The sequence below is a fragment of the Electrophorus electricus genome, chromosome 13 (genome assembly GCF_013358815.1).
Source record: "Electrophorus electricus isolate fEleEle1 chromosome 13, fEleEle1.pri, whole genome shotgun sequence".
Classification (NCBI taxonomy): domain Eukaryota; kingdom Metazoa; phylum Chordata; class Actinopteri; order Gymnotiformes; family Gymnotidae; genus Electrophorus; species Electrophorus electricus.
Window position 1 is genome coordinate 8,286,115 of NC_049547.1, and position 17,922 is coordinate 8,304,036.

Below are 17,922 nucleotides of genomic sequence, written 5' to 3' on the forward strand. Positions count from 1 at the left end.
CTGTCCAAACAAATTACAAGGTTTGGGAGATTTTCCATTGAGAACTTAACTGAATTAATTTAGCTCAGTCTGCTTGATCTCTCTCAATCACTTAGTCTCTACAACCAGGCTCACATGTTTTACAAAGTCGCTGCTATGTGTTGTTACCATATAGTAAAACTAAATGGTTGTAAGAGCAGATTGGGACCTGGCCCTCAGAGGCAGAACAGCAGCAGGCAGCTGGAACCTGGCTCTTATGTCCATGCTGCAGATGTGATTGATTGGTCATATTTACCTATGCATCACAGTGCTTCTTCATTCAAACCTCATCCTCCTCACTCATCTATCGCTGGCTTTACACGCGTCTAGTGCGGCCACTGCCTTCCACCCCTCTAGACGTGCAGACCTTCGTTTGCCTTCAGTAGTTGCAGGCTACATGGGAATGGACTACACTGTACACACTGAATTGCTCATTCCTCTGGAGCATTGGGATTAGTTTCTCCGGGGGCATTTGTAAATCCTGTACCCTCTGTGCAAATTGAGGTTTTTTTTCAAGGCCAGATTTTATCCCAAATGAAAGGTATAATGCCAGTGTGAGGGAACTTACATTAGTAAGTCACCTGTTCAAAATTCTGATTTTCTCAAAGGCAAATTAGTAAAGAATCTTGAAGCAGGTGTGCTACTGTAGAGTCAGTTTTTATAAGAGTATACAGAACACAGGAGGAATCACTGACGAGCACCCCTGACTCCCTTTTGAAATTGCAGTCTGTACCAATACTTTAGATATGATGCCAATCCTGGACCCCTGCTTTGGGACTCATACAGTACAGCATGTATATGGTCAGTTATTATTATGACAAGCTGTGACATAAACAGAGATGTGTGTGTGTGTGTGTGTGTGTGTGTGTGTGTGTGTGTGTGTGTGTGTGTGTGTGTGTGTGTGTAAAAATTTTAACCCGGTAATAAGCAAAGATATAGGGCTAAATTGAGTCTTGCAGCTGTGGAAGATGGAGAATTTTCCATAGTGTCCCAGTCAGAAAGTCTATTTTTTCACTAGATTGTTCACATTTAGTATTCCTGACTCACCCATGCCTCCTTTACATTCATGGCTTGTTCGCAAGAAGAATCACCTCTTCCCCAAGCATACCTGTGTGTGGGTGTGTGGGTGTATGTGTTTTTGTGTGTGTGTGTGTGTGTGTGTGTGTGTGTGTGTGTGTGTGTATGTGTGTGCGCATGTTGTGAAACATCCATAATGGCTTCATGTTCTTCTGACTCCTCCCTCCTTTATCACAATCTCCAGGCAGCTTCAGGGTTGCTATGGTTGTCTCCCAGTATTGTGATGTCATTTTGCCACATCTAGCGTATCTTCAGTCCTAAGCAGTCGATCCAGTGTGCCATAATGACTTGCTGTGTGGTCCTTCCCTAGATGAGGGATGATAATAAGAGACAGCATCCCTGCCTTGTGGATTTCTCCAAACTACCTGAAACAGAGAGGAATTACAACCTGCAGATGTCAACGGAGACCTTGAAGTAAGCTCTCTCTCTCTGTGAGATTGTGTGTGTGTGTGTGTGTGTGTGTGTGTGTGTGTGTGTGTGTGTGTGTGTGTATGTGCATGTTTGTCACCCTCCCTGTGATTGCACTTCAAAGCACTTCAAAGCATATGCGTGTGATTGCACTTCTCCAGCGTGTTTAATTAAACATACACAGACACACACCCACATACACAGGTTGATCAAACACACATATACTCTGCAATAGAGAACAACAACCCCCCACCTTCTCCATGTCACACTATATCAGATGCACTTGCTGAAAATGATAATTTTATCTAAATCGTTGTCCTTTGCTTGACTAAAAACAATACTCAGCTTCTCTGGTACGTTTGTCTGGCGATGGCCAGCTCACAGACACACTAGTAAAAGTAGGAACCTTACACATTAAAGAACAGATGGCTTTGTGTAAAATGTCAGCCATTTTAATGGCACGTATGAACACATCAAGGGCAACACGCATATACATTTATAATGTACACGTCATGGATTCATAAAGGATTCATGAAGAGCAAATGCCTGCAATGCGCTACCCCCATACACATTCACACACACACCCTCAGCTCCCCATGCACACTCACACACCCTCCCCCCAACACACACACACACACACACACACACACTCACACACCCTCATTCCTTAACGGCCCTTACTTCCCACCATACCTTCCTGCCCCTGCACCTCAGCATCAGCGCTCTCACACTTTTGGAAGTAGGACTCCGCAGTAGGTCTTGTGCAGGAGGGTCTCAAAGGTTGTGCTTCTAAAGGGAGGCCCGGCACTCCAGGCTCAGTGGGATCTCTCACCCACTCCCGGATTCTCTGTTCGGCAGGACCCTGCTGGCAGTGGGATGCCACATTGTTCAGGTCCATGTCAGCATTGAGGAAGAGCTACAGAAAGTCAAACTCCCCAAGAAGTAAGTCTCACAGACACATGTAGTTATGATATAAAATAGAATAGAAATAGAAAATACAAATATAGAATCTGTGCTACTAATGATGTTTACTAAGTTATTAATAGACACATACCTTTTCCTTGTTTTTGCCACTGTTTCTTAAACTTGTTCTGTGTCCTCTGTGTCTGCATAGCTACATGATGTCAAATGGCTACAAACCCACTCCGCTGGACTTGTCTGACGTGAAGCTGACCTCTGGCCAAGAGCTCCTGGTGGACAAGCTTGCGGAGAACGCTCACAACGTTTGGGCCAAAGACCGGATCAAGCAGGGCTGGACCTATGGCATTCAGCAGGCAAGTGGCACTGGCGGCTTCTGTGTTCAAACTGCTGTTTCATGTTGTCAGTGTGTGCCTTCTGTTCTTTATGGATCCATCTTACTGTACTAAATGTTGAGAACATCAATATCAGAACTTCCATTACATTACTATCAGTTCTCCCATTCCCCCTGTACTACCTCAGGGAAGAGCCTAACATATGATGTGTAATGTCATCAAAAACATAATGATGGAGGCAAGCGACCGACTCATTTCTCAATTAGGCAAGGGCATTGTCAGGCCAGTCATAACAAATGGCAGCTTCAATTGCCATCCTCTTAGATCAGAATGTACAAGCACTGCTTATCTCTCTCTGTCTCTGCCTCTGCCTTTCTCTCTCTACTTTTCTCTCTGCTTGTCTCTCTCGATGGATGTCTCTGCAGGATGTGAAAAGCAAGCGTAATCCTCGCCTGGTGTCGTATTCTTTGCTTGATGAGCGCACAAAGAAGTCAAACCGGGACAGTCTCCGTGAGGCCATCCGCACGCTTATTGGATATGGCTATAACATTGAGCCTCCTGACCAGGAGGGTGGTGAGTGCCACAAGGATGTTTAATAACGCAGAGTCTGCTTATGTAAATCTATCTAAGATCACCATGAACTCACACTTTAGGGAGTAATCACATAAATTGTCCTATGTCACAGGACTGGATTTGCTGGTGCCAAATGTATATTGAAAAAACACATTATCTACCCACTGACTACAAATAATAGTTTAGAATTATTTTAATCATCTTGTGATATGGAAATGTATGATATGATAAAGAAATGTTCTTAAGCTTCCTTTTAGTGTTGTCATGAGTTTATGGCTAAAACAAATTTGGTAATATTACATTACAACTTTTGCAGTATAACTACATAATTGCAGTGTAATATACTGAGTAACCATGCACTGGTATTCAGTGAATTCACATAATGGATGACCTTATTACAACATACAGATGTGCAGTAAACACAGAGTATCGATGCATTTATACACAATATTACTCTGTACTATAATATTCTATGCTATAATTATATAGCTATACTATAGAAATGCTTGCATAATCTAATCTTACCAAAAATCTCCCAGAAAATAATTTTATAAGAGAGTCTAATTAACTACACATTTTGGATAAAGTGTGATTTTCCTGATTATGTCCACTATTCTCCTGGGCTCTTCAGTGGAACAGTACTTCTGCTTTACTTCCCAGCCAGTTGGCATCAACATGGAATCAACCTGAAATCCCTAAATCTAAGGGACTTAGATATCTAAGATATTTTCTGTAGTTGCAGACATTTTTAATCAAACACTTAGAGTAAACTTTTCGTTGGTGTTTGTGAAAATTACTTTAAATGGCTCGAAAAGTCAACGTGTGTGTTTCCAGACCCTAATCAAAGAGTTGATTGGGGGCCAGAATATACCTGTATGTGTGTGTGCACAAACACCCCCACACCTCGGAGAGGTGCCATTTACTTGAATCAGGTTTTAAACAAATGCACTGCTGTTCCTGTGTTTTTTAAAACAATAACATTAAAACACAGCTTTGGCTTGTGTTTGTGAGACAGAAGGAAGGCAGCCTATATTTATTACTGCACTGTGAATATAATTCAAATAATACATCAACTGTATTTAGTGTCCTGAAAAGTCACACATTTTTTTCATCTACTTTAATACATTGATCATCTGATCCGTGGCACAGTCACTGTTTTGTATTCAGTGTATGTATGGTTCAGATGAATGTCAATATGTCAGTAAAGCACACATACCCACATAGAGGTTCAGTATATTAACTCCATAGCTCCAGATGGTGGCTGCTGCTGATCTCACTGGGTTATTTGTGGCACATGAAATCACGGTCTTTCCTAATTTGTTTGACAGTCTGCACCCCCCTCCCACTTTCTCTATTCAACCCCCCGCAAAGCAGGCCATGTTGTGGAGAGGCTGAGCATCGACAAGATCCGCTTCTTCCGCTTGGAGAGGACATACGCAGTGAGAAAGGGCAAGTGGTACTTTGAGTTCGAGACAGTGACCGGCGGAGACATGAGGGTGGGCTGGGCTCGGCCGGGCCTGCGGCCCGATGTGGAGCTGGGCACTGATGACCAGGCTTACGTCTTCGATGGCTACAGGGTGAGATTGGGACCAGCTGCTAAGTGGGGATGTAGCCTTTTGTGTAGTAACAGAAGTGCAGGACGAAACAGCTTCATGGTTCATGGTAATCTTTTATGAGGATAGTTTTTCAGGGTTAATTATCAGATTGTTAGTTACTAAAAGCTAGAGACATAAAACAATATATTCTATGGTCTGCAAGCAGTTTTGCTTTGCAGATACATTTTAGTATAAGTTAATGACAAATCTGTTACAAATATCAAGTGAGTCATTAAATAACATCTGTTGTGCTATGTGAAGAACTGCTGTCAGAGCCCACATCAGTGCTGGTTTGATGCATAACACTGACCCAGTGAAATTAATATTCTTTGCTTAGCTCATTAAACATTTATAAGCTTTTTTATTCTTACTTCACTGTTACTATTTCTTTTCTTTTTTGGAAGGATTTTATGAATTTTGTGTTCTATTACAACAAGATAATATTCTATGAGATTATTAAATGTAAAAAAAATACCTTGGGCCAAAGGGGCAAAATCTTTTTTTCAAGAATTAAAAAAAAAAACTTTGTTTATGTTTACAGATGTTATGAGTATACTTCCAAGGACCTGCCTTTGCATGATAAATATATTGGCAAAGATTTTTGGCTCCTACACTCCGCAAATATGTGAAAACTTTTTTTAAACATGAAGACCAAGTTTTTAAGGCTGGAATTGGCCTGGCTCAGGATTTTGTAGCAAACATTGAGTGTTTTTTTTTATGTTTCCGCCGCACACTCAGGGCCACCGCCTCCACCAGGGTAGCCGGCTGTTTGGCCGCTGCTGGCGCGCTGGGGACGTGGTGGGCTGCATGATCAACATGGAGGACAAGTCCATGATCTTCACGCTCAATGGAGAGATCCTTATCACCAACAAGGGCTCAGAGCTTTGTTTCACTGACTTTGAGACTGAGGATGGTGAGTAAGAGAGAACGAAGGGCTTAGATGAAGTTACACCTCTCCATATGGTTATGGCTAATTTTAAATAGTATTTGTTTATAGTAATTATTTAGAGGTATTTTTTTCTTCAAGTCATGATAATGATTAACTGAGCAATATTACAGTGATTAGATGCTTCATATGCCTGCTGTTCACATTCTTGGAGCAGACCCTGGTCACTAATGCATTTTTGGGAATGTCAAGCAGTCTTTTAACAGCGACCGGTGTCTTGTTATCTCCATCATGCAGGCTTTATTCCGGTCTGCAGCTTGGGGCTTTCACAGGTGGGTCGGATGAACCTGGGCAAGGATGCCAGCACGTTCAAGTACTACACCATGTGTGGCCTGCAGGAGGGCTTCGAACCTTTCGCTGTCAACATGAACAGAGAAGTCACCATGTGGTTCAGCAAGCGTTTGCCTACTTTTGTCAATGTTCCAAAGCATCACTGTCATATTGAGGTAATGCCCAGATTCTTCTGGTTGGTTCTCTTTTTTGACCCTTTGCATCGATGTGTTCATTGGCAATATGAAAACGTACCATTCCTACATGTTGTCTACCAGGTAAATGCAACTTGTTTGGCCAAAATGTGCCTGTAGAAGAAATGTGAGCTTTGTGTGTGCAACCATGTTGCATAATGCTAGTATCAAAGGAGCTGCAGCTGACATGCACGTGACCGTGTCTGCATACGTTACAAAATAGAAGTCAGATCATGAATAGTTTATTCTACATTGAAAAGCAAGGGTTAAAACCTTTGCATTTGCAGGTTACACGGATCGACGGCACTGTGGACGGCCCGCCTTGTCTGAAAGTGACACACAAGACATTTGGAACACAGAACAGCAACGCTGACATGGTTTTTCTCCGCCTGAGCATGCCTGTGGAGTTCCACCCCACCATCAGGAACAGCGCCAGCGCTGATGTGAACGGCGTGCACGATGAGGAGCCGCTCAAACTCCGACATAGGTGAAACCATGATGACACACTTCATAGAGAGGTTCTTCTCAAATGTGCACACTGCAAAAGTTTATGATTTTCAACTTAAAAATGTATGTAAATGTAGGATTTCCTTATGTATCCCTTTATGTTGTGGCAAGTCTGAGAGAAAGTTAAATTTGATTGAACTGCATTTAAAGGAATTAATGAACACTTTTTTAGGAAACTGAAGATAAGAGAATCTCCAGAACTAGCTTAACTAATTCATTTGGGGCAAACTCAAATGCTTCTAGACCACCAATAAGATTGTTCACCAATAAGAAAGTAAATAAGTAAGGTCAGTGAAATGTTCTGAATATACTGAAATGTTGAGCATTTGTTATTGCTGACTAGGATATTTTTTCAGACTTTTTTAGCACTAGGTTTTTTCAGATTCATTTAAAATTATCTGTACTGCATTTTTATATCATAAGCCAGATGTAGAATATCAATGGAATATTAGTCAGATTTTACTTTGCATCTGTGTTTTTCCAAGGCAGATTTTTTGGTCTTTTTTTCCTAGGCATCCTGTGAAATCTCTGAAACATACAGAGGACATGAGGAGAAGTGACTATAGTAGCATAACCTCTGTAAGTGACTGGACCTTATGGGGTTTTCATCCATAGCCCCTTCACTGCAGAAGTATATTTTACTGTAGCTTGGTAATGTGCTTTTAATGTGCTCTGCAGTACTACCACTCGGTCAGGGTGTTTGCTGGTCAAGATCCCTCCTGCGTGTGGGTTGGCTGGGTCACCCCTGACTACCATTACTACAGTAACCTGTTCAACCTCAGCAAGAACCGGACTGTGACCGTTACACTGGGGGACGAGCGAGGCCGGGTCCATGAGAGGTAGACACTTCTACCTCAGATCAGTCCCTCAGATCAATTTGTTGTGATTGGCTTAGGTATACACCAGTCAAACTAACTCAACCCTGTTTTACAGTGTAAAGAGGAGTAACTGCTACATGGTGTGGGGAGGGGACATCTTTAGTGTGAACCATTCCTCCAGCCGCAGTAATGTGGATTTAGAGATCGGTTGCCTAATCGATTTGGCTACTGGCTTGGTGGCCTTTATTGTCAATGGCAAAGAGCTGGCAACCTCATATCAGGTACTACTCTCCACACTGGCATAATGTGATTTTTTGAAATGTTTTGTTTTAGTCATATCTTTTTTAATATTGCTATCCTTCAGACGCATTAATATTATTTAAAGTGATTTTAAACACATGCTTGTTTTGATTTGTTACCAGTATAGCAGAGGTAGTAGTTAACAAACTAAAGGTTTGGGATATTCATGCTTTTTGTGGTGTTTTACCTAGTATTCATAACTGATCAATTTATAGAACCATAGTCAGTTTGGTAGTAGTAGAACACATGAAATGTGGTTATGTAGTTACAGAAAGACAAATAAATCTGTAGCATGTTTTGAGTCCTTATACAAGTCCTTTAACTTCATTGTCATGCCATTTGTGACAGGAAACATGTGTTTATAACATATTTAAGGTGCAAGTCAAGTGATTAATCAATGCACATGACACAATTTGAGTGCTAATTAGTTTATTGTGTCTTTGTTTCATTTGACTATACATGTTAAGTAAAAGTTATCTTATTAACAATAAATTATTATATTATTTGAAGATAAAGTGTAAAAGACAGAATGCTGTAGGGCACGGAGCAGGAGGCACATACTCCCTCGACAGAGACAGTCGTTTATTGACTCAACACGGACAACGATGGCACTCACACATAGCATGAACGGTGAACATGAATACACATATAACTAGCACAAACAACGAGAATGTTAACAACGGCAACATAAACAATGACCAACAATGGTTCACACACTAACAGGGGTTTAAATACATACAGACACAACACTAAACTGTGTGCAGGTGTGTGCTATCAAGGAGGGCGTGGTTACAAACAAGACAGTGTGAATTCCACTGCATGTGGTAGGTCATACCACGTGACCAGTGGCAAGGGGAGCATTACGTGACATAAAGCCTGAAAAAGTCATACAAACATAATGGAAATGAATTGGATTACATTGCTTTAATTTAGTATTTCTTTGAATTGGGTTACGATAAATTTTAAAGAGGTAATTAGTAATCTGTAACAGAATACATTTTGTAAGTAACCTTTCCATCCCCAACTGGTCTTGGTTTCATGGCTGTTGAGTAGCATCGATGGACATGATGTATGGTTGAGTGAGAACAGCCTGCACATTCATTGCGATAGTTTAGTATTGGAGCCAATGTCTTGAAAGGAAGGGTTTTGCTGTCTTTTTGCCTAATCTATGTCTCTATCTCTCTCTCTCTCTCTCTCTCTCTGCCTCTCTCTCTCTCGCTCTCTCTGCCTCTCTCTCTCACTGCCTCTTTGCTTCTCTGTTTCTGTCTGTATACATATTTCTCTCATATGCTCTTATTCTCTCACCTGTTTTCTCTCTTCCAGTCTCTAGATTACTGTCTAGATCTCTCTCCTACCTTTAATAGCCTAACCTCTCTCACTCTTTCTCTCTCTTTTTCACTATTTATCTGTCTCTTTGTTTGCCTCAGTTTCCTTTTTGATTACCTCATTAATGCATGCCCCCACTTTACTGTCTTTTTCTGTTTCTTTACTGCTTCTTCTAATACACATGCACACCCACACATGCACACACTCACGCATGCATGCACACACACACACACACACAATCCATCACAGAGAACAAATTCATGCTTCTCAGCGGCCTGATTACCTTAAATTGGCTTTACCGCATACAGGATAATTGGAGGCTGATTCAGAACCAACAGTGTTTGTCATGAGAGACTCACTCAATCAGTCAGAAGAGCAGAGATTTGTTAACAAAGGGGCCTTGATTATTTTATTGAAATTAATCAGAGCTATTTTTTCAGTAGTATAGCACTGTAGTTTAAAAGTCATTGGCCATTAACCTTGAATGCCTCATTGCCAGTGGCAGTTATCTTTAGCTCACTTGTCTCCCTTACTACACTTGACTCTTAAGCTTTTGACATACCATTCCACACCACCTCCAACCAACTGTGTACAGATATTAAACATTGAATTTATCTCTAAGAAATTCTGGGTTAAATTACTGTCACACTGTTACAGATTCATGTTACATAGCATGGCCTGTTTTATGCTATTTTTCATGTTATATAATAGTGACTTGTTTTTGCTATGGAACCAGGAGTATGCTCAAGTTATCACATCAGCACTGGAATAGCATTCAGTGCATAGGTGGTTCCACCAGCACACATACTTTGTTTGTTTGTTCTGTCAGTTTCAATGTGGTTTCCTTGTACCTTGCTGGTGCAAGTTCGGTGAAGCAATGTGTTCTTGTTTTCATGCCGCCGTTGGCTACTGCTGCAACTGTTGAATAAGATATCAAAGCCTTCACTGCTGTTTTTCTGCACCACCTTGATGTATGTTTTCTCTCAAAGTAAGAGAGTGCTGATGTCAGGAAGGGTTGTGTGTGTTGGCCAGGTGGAACCCAACACAAAGCTTTTCCCTGCTGTGTTTGTACGACCCACCAGTCCGAATCTGTTCCAGTTTGAGCTAACCAAGATCAAGGTTAGTGCATTTTCCCCAAACCGAGAGGCTGAACTGAAAGAATTTGCAGTATATATACCAAAGTAGTCTGTGCATGCTCGTTAGAAGATGAGCTTCTAACGTGACTTACTGACAACAATGAACATTCCTAAAACATTTATAAAACCATGGTAAACCCTCTAGCAAGGTTCACTGGTTCAGTACTACCAGATGTACAGGCTGGCTATCTGCCACCAGTGAATTGTCTTGGATATCCAAGAAATTGGCTTGGCTGAATATCCTCTCATATATGTCCTTAGTAAATCTTGAAGAAGTCTCTGTGATACTGTGATTGTGAGTCTGCATTAGTGTATTCCGAAACAGAACAGAACAGTAATAGGCTATGAGTTCATCTCTCATCTACAGTACCTTTTACATATGGATACATTGTCCCAATTGTTTATCCCAATTGCCAAGCAGTGTGCCCCAAACAGCTTGCTTTTGGCAACCTTCCTTCCCCAGAACGCCATGCCTTTATCATCAGCAATCTTCAAGAGCGAGCACAAGAACCCGGTCCCGCAGTGCCCACCGCGGCTGGACGTCCAGACCATCAAGGCAGTGCTGTGGAGCCGGATGCCCAACACTTTCCTGAAGGTGGAAACAGCCCGCGTGAGCGAGAGGCATGGCTGGCAGGTGCAGTGCCTGGAACCCCTGCAGATGCTGGCCGTGCATATACCAGAGGAGAACCGGTTGGTGCACATGCGTTCTTGACTGATTGTAATTCATATACAAATGCAAGTTAATTCAACAACACTTTTAACCTTGAACTAACATTGCACTCAAAAAAGCTAATGGGGCTAATTATCGCAATAAATTAATAAAAGCTAGTGGGGAGTCATTTGCATAATTCTAACTGGCTCCTAATATATTTTCATTAATTATTAGCAATGATAGCAATTTTGGCCAGACATAACAAGCTCATTAAACTCATGAATCCCTTCTGTGGGTTTATTATATTACTGTTTATGCAGACAAACATGGCTAACTGTTCTTTCTTCTACACTGTGCAGGTGTGTGGACATCATGGAGCTCTCTGAGCAGGAAGACCTCCGCAAGTTCCATTACCACACACTAAAGCTCTATTGCGCACTCTGTGCCCTCGGCAACACTCGCATAGCCCACGCACTTTGTAGCCACCTGGACCAATCCCAGCTCCTCTACACCATTGACAACCAATACTTGTCGGGGATGCTGCGCGAAGGGTTCTACAACGTGCTCATCAGCATCCACCTGGAGACAGCCAAAGCTGCCAGACTCATGATGAACAATGAGTTCATCATCCCAGTCACTGCAGAGACCCGTAGCATCCGGCTTTTTCCGGATGCCTCCAAGCGCCACCAGCCTCCAGGTGTGGGACTGAGCACATCCCTAAAACCCAGACTCAGTTTTGCTCCACCTTGCTTCATCACCACCAAACGTGACCAGCACCTCTACAGTCCCGAAATCCCCTTGGATGTTCTGAGGGAGAAAGCAATTAGCATGCTAACAGAGGCCGTCCAAGGAGGAGGGGACCACATCCGGGACCCGGTTGGGGGCAGTGTGGAGTACCAGTTTGTGCCCATTCTACGGCTCATTTGCACACTACTGACCATGGGTGTGCTAGCCAGTCAGGACGTTCACAAGATCCTGCTCCTGATTGAGCCAAGTGTATTTGGAGAGCAGAGGGAGGACATGGTGGGTGAGGCCATGGAGAAGGAGGGTGTGACGGGGGCAGAGGAGAAGGCCGTGGAGGCCGGGGAGGAGGAAGCCAAAGACACAAAGCCACCAATCAGAGGTCTGCTGCAGAAGAAGCTGCCAGAGTCAGTCAAACGGCAGGTAGGAAGATACACTTGTGGCCTGAGTAAACAGAGTAGCTTTAGTTAGTGTGCCACATCCTGGCATAATAACTCTTTTTCCTTACATTTATTGCACCCTAAGGGCCCGTGTACTGGAGTGAGAGGCACCAAGGAGTGTGTGCTGAGTGAGTTTATTAGGTCTAATCCATGAGGTGTCATCAAAACAGGCAGAGTTTTGATGACTTGCAAAAGCAATGTAATTGGGGCAACCCATAAGCAAGAACACAAAGACCTGGCAGCTAGTAAGAAGGCACTGACTAGGTTACAACCAACTGTAAATGATTGGATAAATTTACAGATTAATATTATGGATAAAATAAGTTTCTACAGTAATAATAACATAATATAATAACAATAACATAAAAAGGAATTGGAATAAATGGATAATGTATTTAGCTGAAATGAGACCTGATCCGCTAACAGAAAATGTGCCTGGAAGGAATAATGATCTGGTCAGAAGATTCAGCTGGTCTACAGGAAATGTAAATGTGTATACACTCTTGTGTAAAATTGTTTCATGATATATTAATCTCTTTATTTATAAAAAAATAGGCTATATTTTTCCCAAATGCAGTAATTTCCCAGAATGCACGTTGTTGATGAATGTATGAAAAGAAGAAAAAGTGCAAAGGTGTTTAAGGATCAAAGGATGCAAAGAATGTTTTGGTTTAATATTTCTTTAATGTCTCAGGAAGTAAAAAAATAATAATTATATAATTATTTAAAAGTCATATATTAGAGAATTTGTAGAACCTCCCTTCACCAAAATACCTTAAAAAAGGGTTAAAACCCGACGGGAAGGATTGGTAGAAAACCTGCAGATGTGGTTTAGAAATGTACAGAGCTACAAGTGAGTGATGGTTTGTGGTGATTTCTGGGAAGGAACCAGAGGAACAGTAGGAAAACCCAAAGTGGCAAACCCTGGAGCAGAGCCTTCCATTGCCAGAGCCTCTGTGACAGCCATATATTCATTAGCTTTTGGATTTCAGTCAGCATATATATATATATATATATATATATATATATATATATATATATATATATATATATATATATGAGGTGTTTTAATTATTAATCAGGTGTTCATATGAAGAATAAGCTTGTTTTGTATTTCTTTAATACACACCTAGATGTGTGAACTTCTTCACTACTTCTGTGACTGTGAGCTAAGACACCGCATTGAAGCCATCGTGTCCTTCTCTGATGGCTTCGTATCAAAGCTACAATACAACCAGAAGTTCCGATACAACGAGCTAATGCAAGCTCTCAACATGTCAGCTGCTGTCACCGCCAAGAAGACCAAAGAGTTCCGGTCACCTCCGCAGGAGCAGGTAGAAAAATAACATTCTCAGGGTTCCGCAGTTCTATGCACTCAAAGGTAACCCTTCTGTAGTCATTCAGGACACCAAACAACCATAAAGCCAAAGTGGGCAGTCTTATCTGCAAACAGCCTGTGGGCCTGCACTTTTTTTTTTTCCAATCAAGAAGGAGCAGACATGATGTCACATATTTAAACCTGCTGATTTTAATCTTCTTTCCGACTTCCACCTGGAGTTTTCTTTCCACTACAGATTCCACCAATGATGCAGCCTCCCTTTCCCTACCATCCAAACCTTTCTCTAAAGCCATTCTCGCCAAAACCTTTCATGCTTTGTCTTTAGCCATCTTAGCCATACATGTGTGCACTTGCAAAAAAATCAAGCAACCTGACAGTAAATGAAAGGCCTGAGAGTAATTGACATTTCCTGATTGGCAATATTGCTGGATCATGTTGAAATGTTTAGTTTCTATTTACAGAGCCCAGGAGAGTTTTTTCATTCAGAGCAGTTTTTTTGCGATATCTATAAAGTAAAGCTAGTTTAGTCAAAGTACTCTTGAAATAAATTGCTTACATCAGCATTTGGTTTCAGTCTTCAGACAATTGATTTGTTGAATCGAGAGTGCTCATGTGTGCTCGTCTTTAGTTTTAACGCAGCCCTGTATCCACCTGGACCCTTTGTGGACAGTCTTGCCTAGTCCTGCTGAAATTGCCTTTACAGGTACCAGAGGGCTTCTCTAACCCCAGCCTTAAGCTTAGCTCAGTTATGAATGTATGGTGTGTGATGTTAACATTAGTATATTACGATTGTGAATTCATTTACTACATCGCTACTCACTTCTGTTTTTTAGCTGCAGCATATGACATCCTCCATTCTTGTTGTTTCAGCATCATTTGCAGCCTAGTCATTTATCAGATATGCAGGCATAAGCAGATCTCTGTTACTTTACTGCCATTTTGGTAGTGAAAGTAAGTCAGCACGTCAGGGGGGATAGGTAACAATAACACAATCCGCTTCGAATGTGATCCATACCTAATGTTGCTTCACCATCAGTCAGCGAGCCAAACCATGTGTCTATGATGGAGTTTAAAGCAAAATTCACATGGATCTTGGCTTGTGTACATTTGTGACACATGCTCCCTGCCATCCCAAACTTGTCTTTTGAAATGCTTCTGCGGTTTCACTTCAGAACAGCTGTGAGACTGAGGGAATTCATCCTTGCCTGAGCTCCTTGTGCTAGAGTGAGACATTCACACCAAGGCATTTTTGTGCTTTTGTTCTCTCTTTTCCCTAGTTGAGTGTCTTCCCATCTCATCGTTACAGCTTCAGGATGTAACTAGACAGTATATTCACTTTGACATTCCTCTGTCACTAGCTTGAGCTGTCTTGACTAACTGTTAAGACTCTTTAAATGAGAAAATGGCAAGTAGCTGAATAGTTTTCTGTAAATTTGACTTTTAAGATGGCTGTGTCCTGAATGTTTAGGATATCATTTTTGATATTAGAATAAGATTATTACTATAGAACATGAGCATTAAATTGTGTTGTTTGATGTGCCTCCAAAGATAAGAGTTTCTGTGGTACTCAAACTTTCCCGTGTTATTTTAGTGGTTGTCCCACTGTTTTCATTGATGTCCAGACAGTTCTACTTATGAATACTGAGAAGCAGGAAAGCTGTTTTCTTATTCACTTTAAGGGTTTAAGTCAGTGCTAAAACACAAGTGAGTCCCTCGACTGTGTAGTATATGTGATCCTTCTAGATCAACATGTTGCTGAACTTCAGTATGGGAGAGGACTGTCCATGCCCGGAAGACATACAGGACGAGCTCTATGACTTTCATGATGAGCTCCGTCTACACTGTGGTAAGATGAGCTCCTTAAGGATTTACCTATGTCAGTGATGTCTGCAAGGTATACTAATATTCTAATATTATATATAGAATACATTTTTACTATTACCCAAAATTATTGGGTAATAGTAAAATGTGAGATATTTTATATTGCTTGAAACAAGTGCAACTATAATATGTACAAATGTTCATATAGATTAACATTTAATCATATGCTAAACCACAGTAAACCTCTTCAAGGTTCAAGAGAGGGAACAAGGGAAAAGTAAACAGCATAAGAGAGACTACTAAAGGCTACCTGCTTCCTGCCTTCCCACAGGTATTCCTATGGAAGAGGAGGAAGAGGAGCAGGACACATCCATCAAAGGCCGCCTGCTAGCCCTGGTCTACAAGATCAAGGGACAGCCACACAAAGAGAGACCGCTGGAGAAAGAGCAAGCCGCCCCATGTAAGCAACTCTGGCCCACCAAGCCTCTCTGCCAGTGCATGTCTCCCTGGGTTTGGAAACTGCGTGCATGTTCCAGCCTAGCTACCTAACTGCTCCATTCACTCATGTCCCTTAATTCAGTCTGAAGGAATCCGCAGCATTCCTGGGGCATTGTCTTTATAAGGAGAAAGCCCTTTCTTCCCATACTTATCTGGCCTCCCTTACTTATATGGCCTTTAGATGGAGGAAGAAGCCGAAAGGGAGATTAAGTATAAGGAGGTGCAGCTTAGGTCAGAGAAGATGATAGAAAGATTGATGTGCTTTGTGGTCAGTGGAGCAGTAGTCATATCCATTTGCTTCCCGGCAGCATTCAAGTAATAGCACTGCCTTAGTGAGGCCTTGGTTTTTATGTGAGGGTGGCTACAGCATTAGGCAAATACACAAATTTATGTTCTTCTACAACTCTCTGGAGATTTTCAGGCAACAACAAGAATAATAATACTAATGATGATGATGATGATGATGATAAGTTTAATTTATATAGTGCTTATCTTAGGCCCAACTGTACAAATTACTGTACAAATCAAATATATAAAGAAGAGAAGGAACAAATTTTGAAAGAAAAACTGGAGTGAGAAGAAGAGTGAAAGTGTTGGGAAAAGGGAAAGGTTGTAAGATGTTGTCAGCCGCTAGCTACTTTATTAGTTACACATATTTTATTTGAGCATTTATAAGTGTAAAAATACAGACTGCAGCCCATCTGTTAGTAAGAACAATTTATGCAACATCCTTCATCACTGGTCAATGTCTGATCACTGCTGAGTGGATATTATTTAGGTTTCGGTTCTTAGTATATCAATAATCTGCTGGCAGTGCCATGGTAGTGGGTGGTGTGAGTGTGTGTTGGGCACTGCAGTTTTACTGACGTTTTATACATATAGGTGTCACTGCTAGATTCAGAATAAATATTTCTAATAAAGTTGTGAAGGGGGAGGGGTGTAAAGAAAAAATAACATGCAATGTATGTAACCTTATTTTAATGTCAGTATATGTGATCCAGAGGTAGCACACAATCTTGGCAGGACATCACACTTGTAGTGAAGATTCTGCTTTCCTTAGGAAAACTTAGAAGCTACACACTCTGTACACACTCTGCCCACATAAAGGAAGCATAACTTGCAATGACTTACATATCTTCTGTGTCCCCTGTACTACACACAGTTCTGTGGGGCTCCATTAGTAGTTGAACAGCTTGCTAATAATTTCTGATTCTGCCCTTCTGCCTATTATATGGTCTTGCTCCTTAATCTGGTGGCCATCCATTTCACTCTTCTCACAAATCTGAACTATCTCTGAAGCCGCATTCATTCCCAACCATGTGAGGCCAGTAATTATTCTTCAGTGGCAGAGGCTAAACCATTTCAATGTCCACCTGGTACCCTACACAGCAATTTACCCACAAAACTGTTCAAAGAAAACTCACTGCTGGAAGGATGAAAGAAATCTGGGACATTTAATATAAAGACATACAATACAGAAGAAACAGTTGCTGCCCCACAAAAAGACCATGCCGCCTTCAAATGACCAAGCTCATGGCCATTACACATTTAGGCTGGTCTAAAACAAAATAGCCAGTTTACTTATATTGGCAGGAGCATGCAAAGTCTCCAGCACATTTGAGCTATGAGTGAAGGAAGTAGGATCATCTGCAGTGTGACGCCACGAATGAATAGTAAGCACTGCCTCTTTCTCCAGTTGATCCTGAATGGGCTGCCTGCTTAGTCACACAAGAGCTTAGCACAAGGCAATGGCAGTCGCCAAGCAATGAACACTATCAAGATGGTGGAACATCATAGCAGCAGCATTCACAAAAAAATAGAAGCTCTGTGTCTCCTGTCGATAAATGAGAAGGAATGGCTGCACAATTTTCTTTCATAAAAGCTTGGGCCTTTTCCTGGCAGTGATCAGTGATGTATTAGATGTAAAGATTCTAATTGTACAACAATAAAACAGAAAATAGCCTGAGCATTACTGCATTTTAGCTCTAGCTATAGCTCTATCGTCTGCAT

The 17,922-nt window shown here is 41.4% G+C and overlaps 1 protein-coding gene across 1 annotated transcript in view; it reads left to right on the top strand.

Annotated features, from left to right (window-relative positions):
• LOC113571324 (ryanodine receptor 3) overlaps positions 1 to 17,922 on the top strand; it is a 145,620-nt gene that overhangs the window by 74,978 nt on the left and 52,720 nt on the right. The window contains 17 exon segments of the mRNA XM_035532477.1: positions 1,406 to 1,509; positions 2,362 to 2,445; positions 2,618 to 2,777; positions 3,182 to 3,329; positions 4,704 to 4,906; positions 5,663 to 5,837; positions 6,108 to 6,316; positions 6,622 to 6,821; positions 7,354 to 7,420; positions 7,520 to 7,680; positions 7,775 to 7,940; positions 10,318 to 10,404; positions 10,885 to 11,111; positions 11,433 to 12,237; positions 13,388 to 13,588; positions 15,337 to 15,439; positions 15,746 to 15,874. Of these exon segments, the coding sequence (XP_035388370.1) occupies positions 1,406 to 1,509; positions 2,362 to 2,445; positions 2,618 to 2,777; positions 3,182 to 3,329; positions 4,704 to 4,906; positions 5,663 to 5,837; positions 6,108 to 6,316; positions 6,622 to 6,821; positions 7,354 to 7,420; positions 7,520 to 7,680; positions 7,775 to 7,940; positions 10,318 to 10,404; positions 10,885 to 11,111; positions 11,433 to 12,237; positions 13,388 to 13,588; positions 15,337 to 15,439; positions 15,746 to 15,874 (3,229 nt within the window).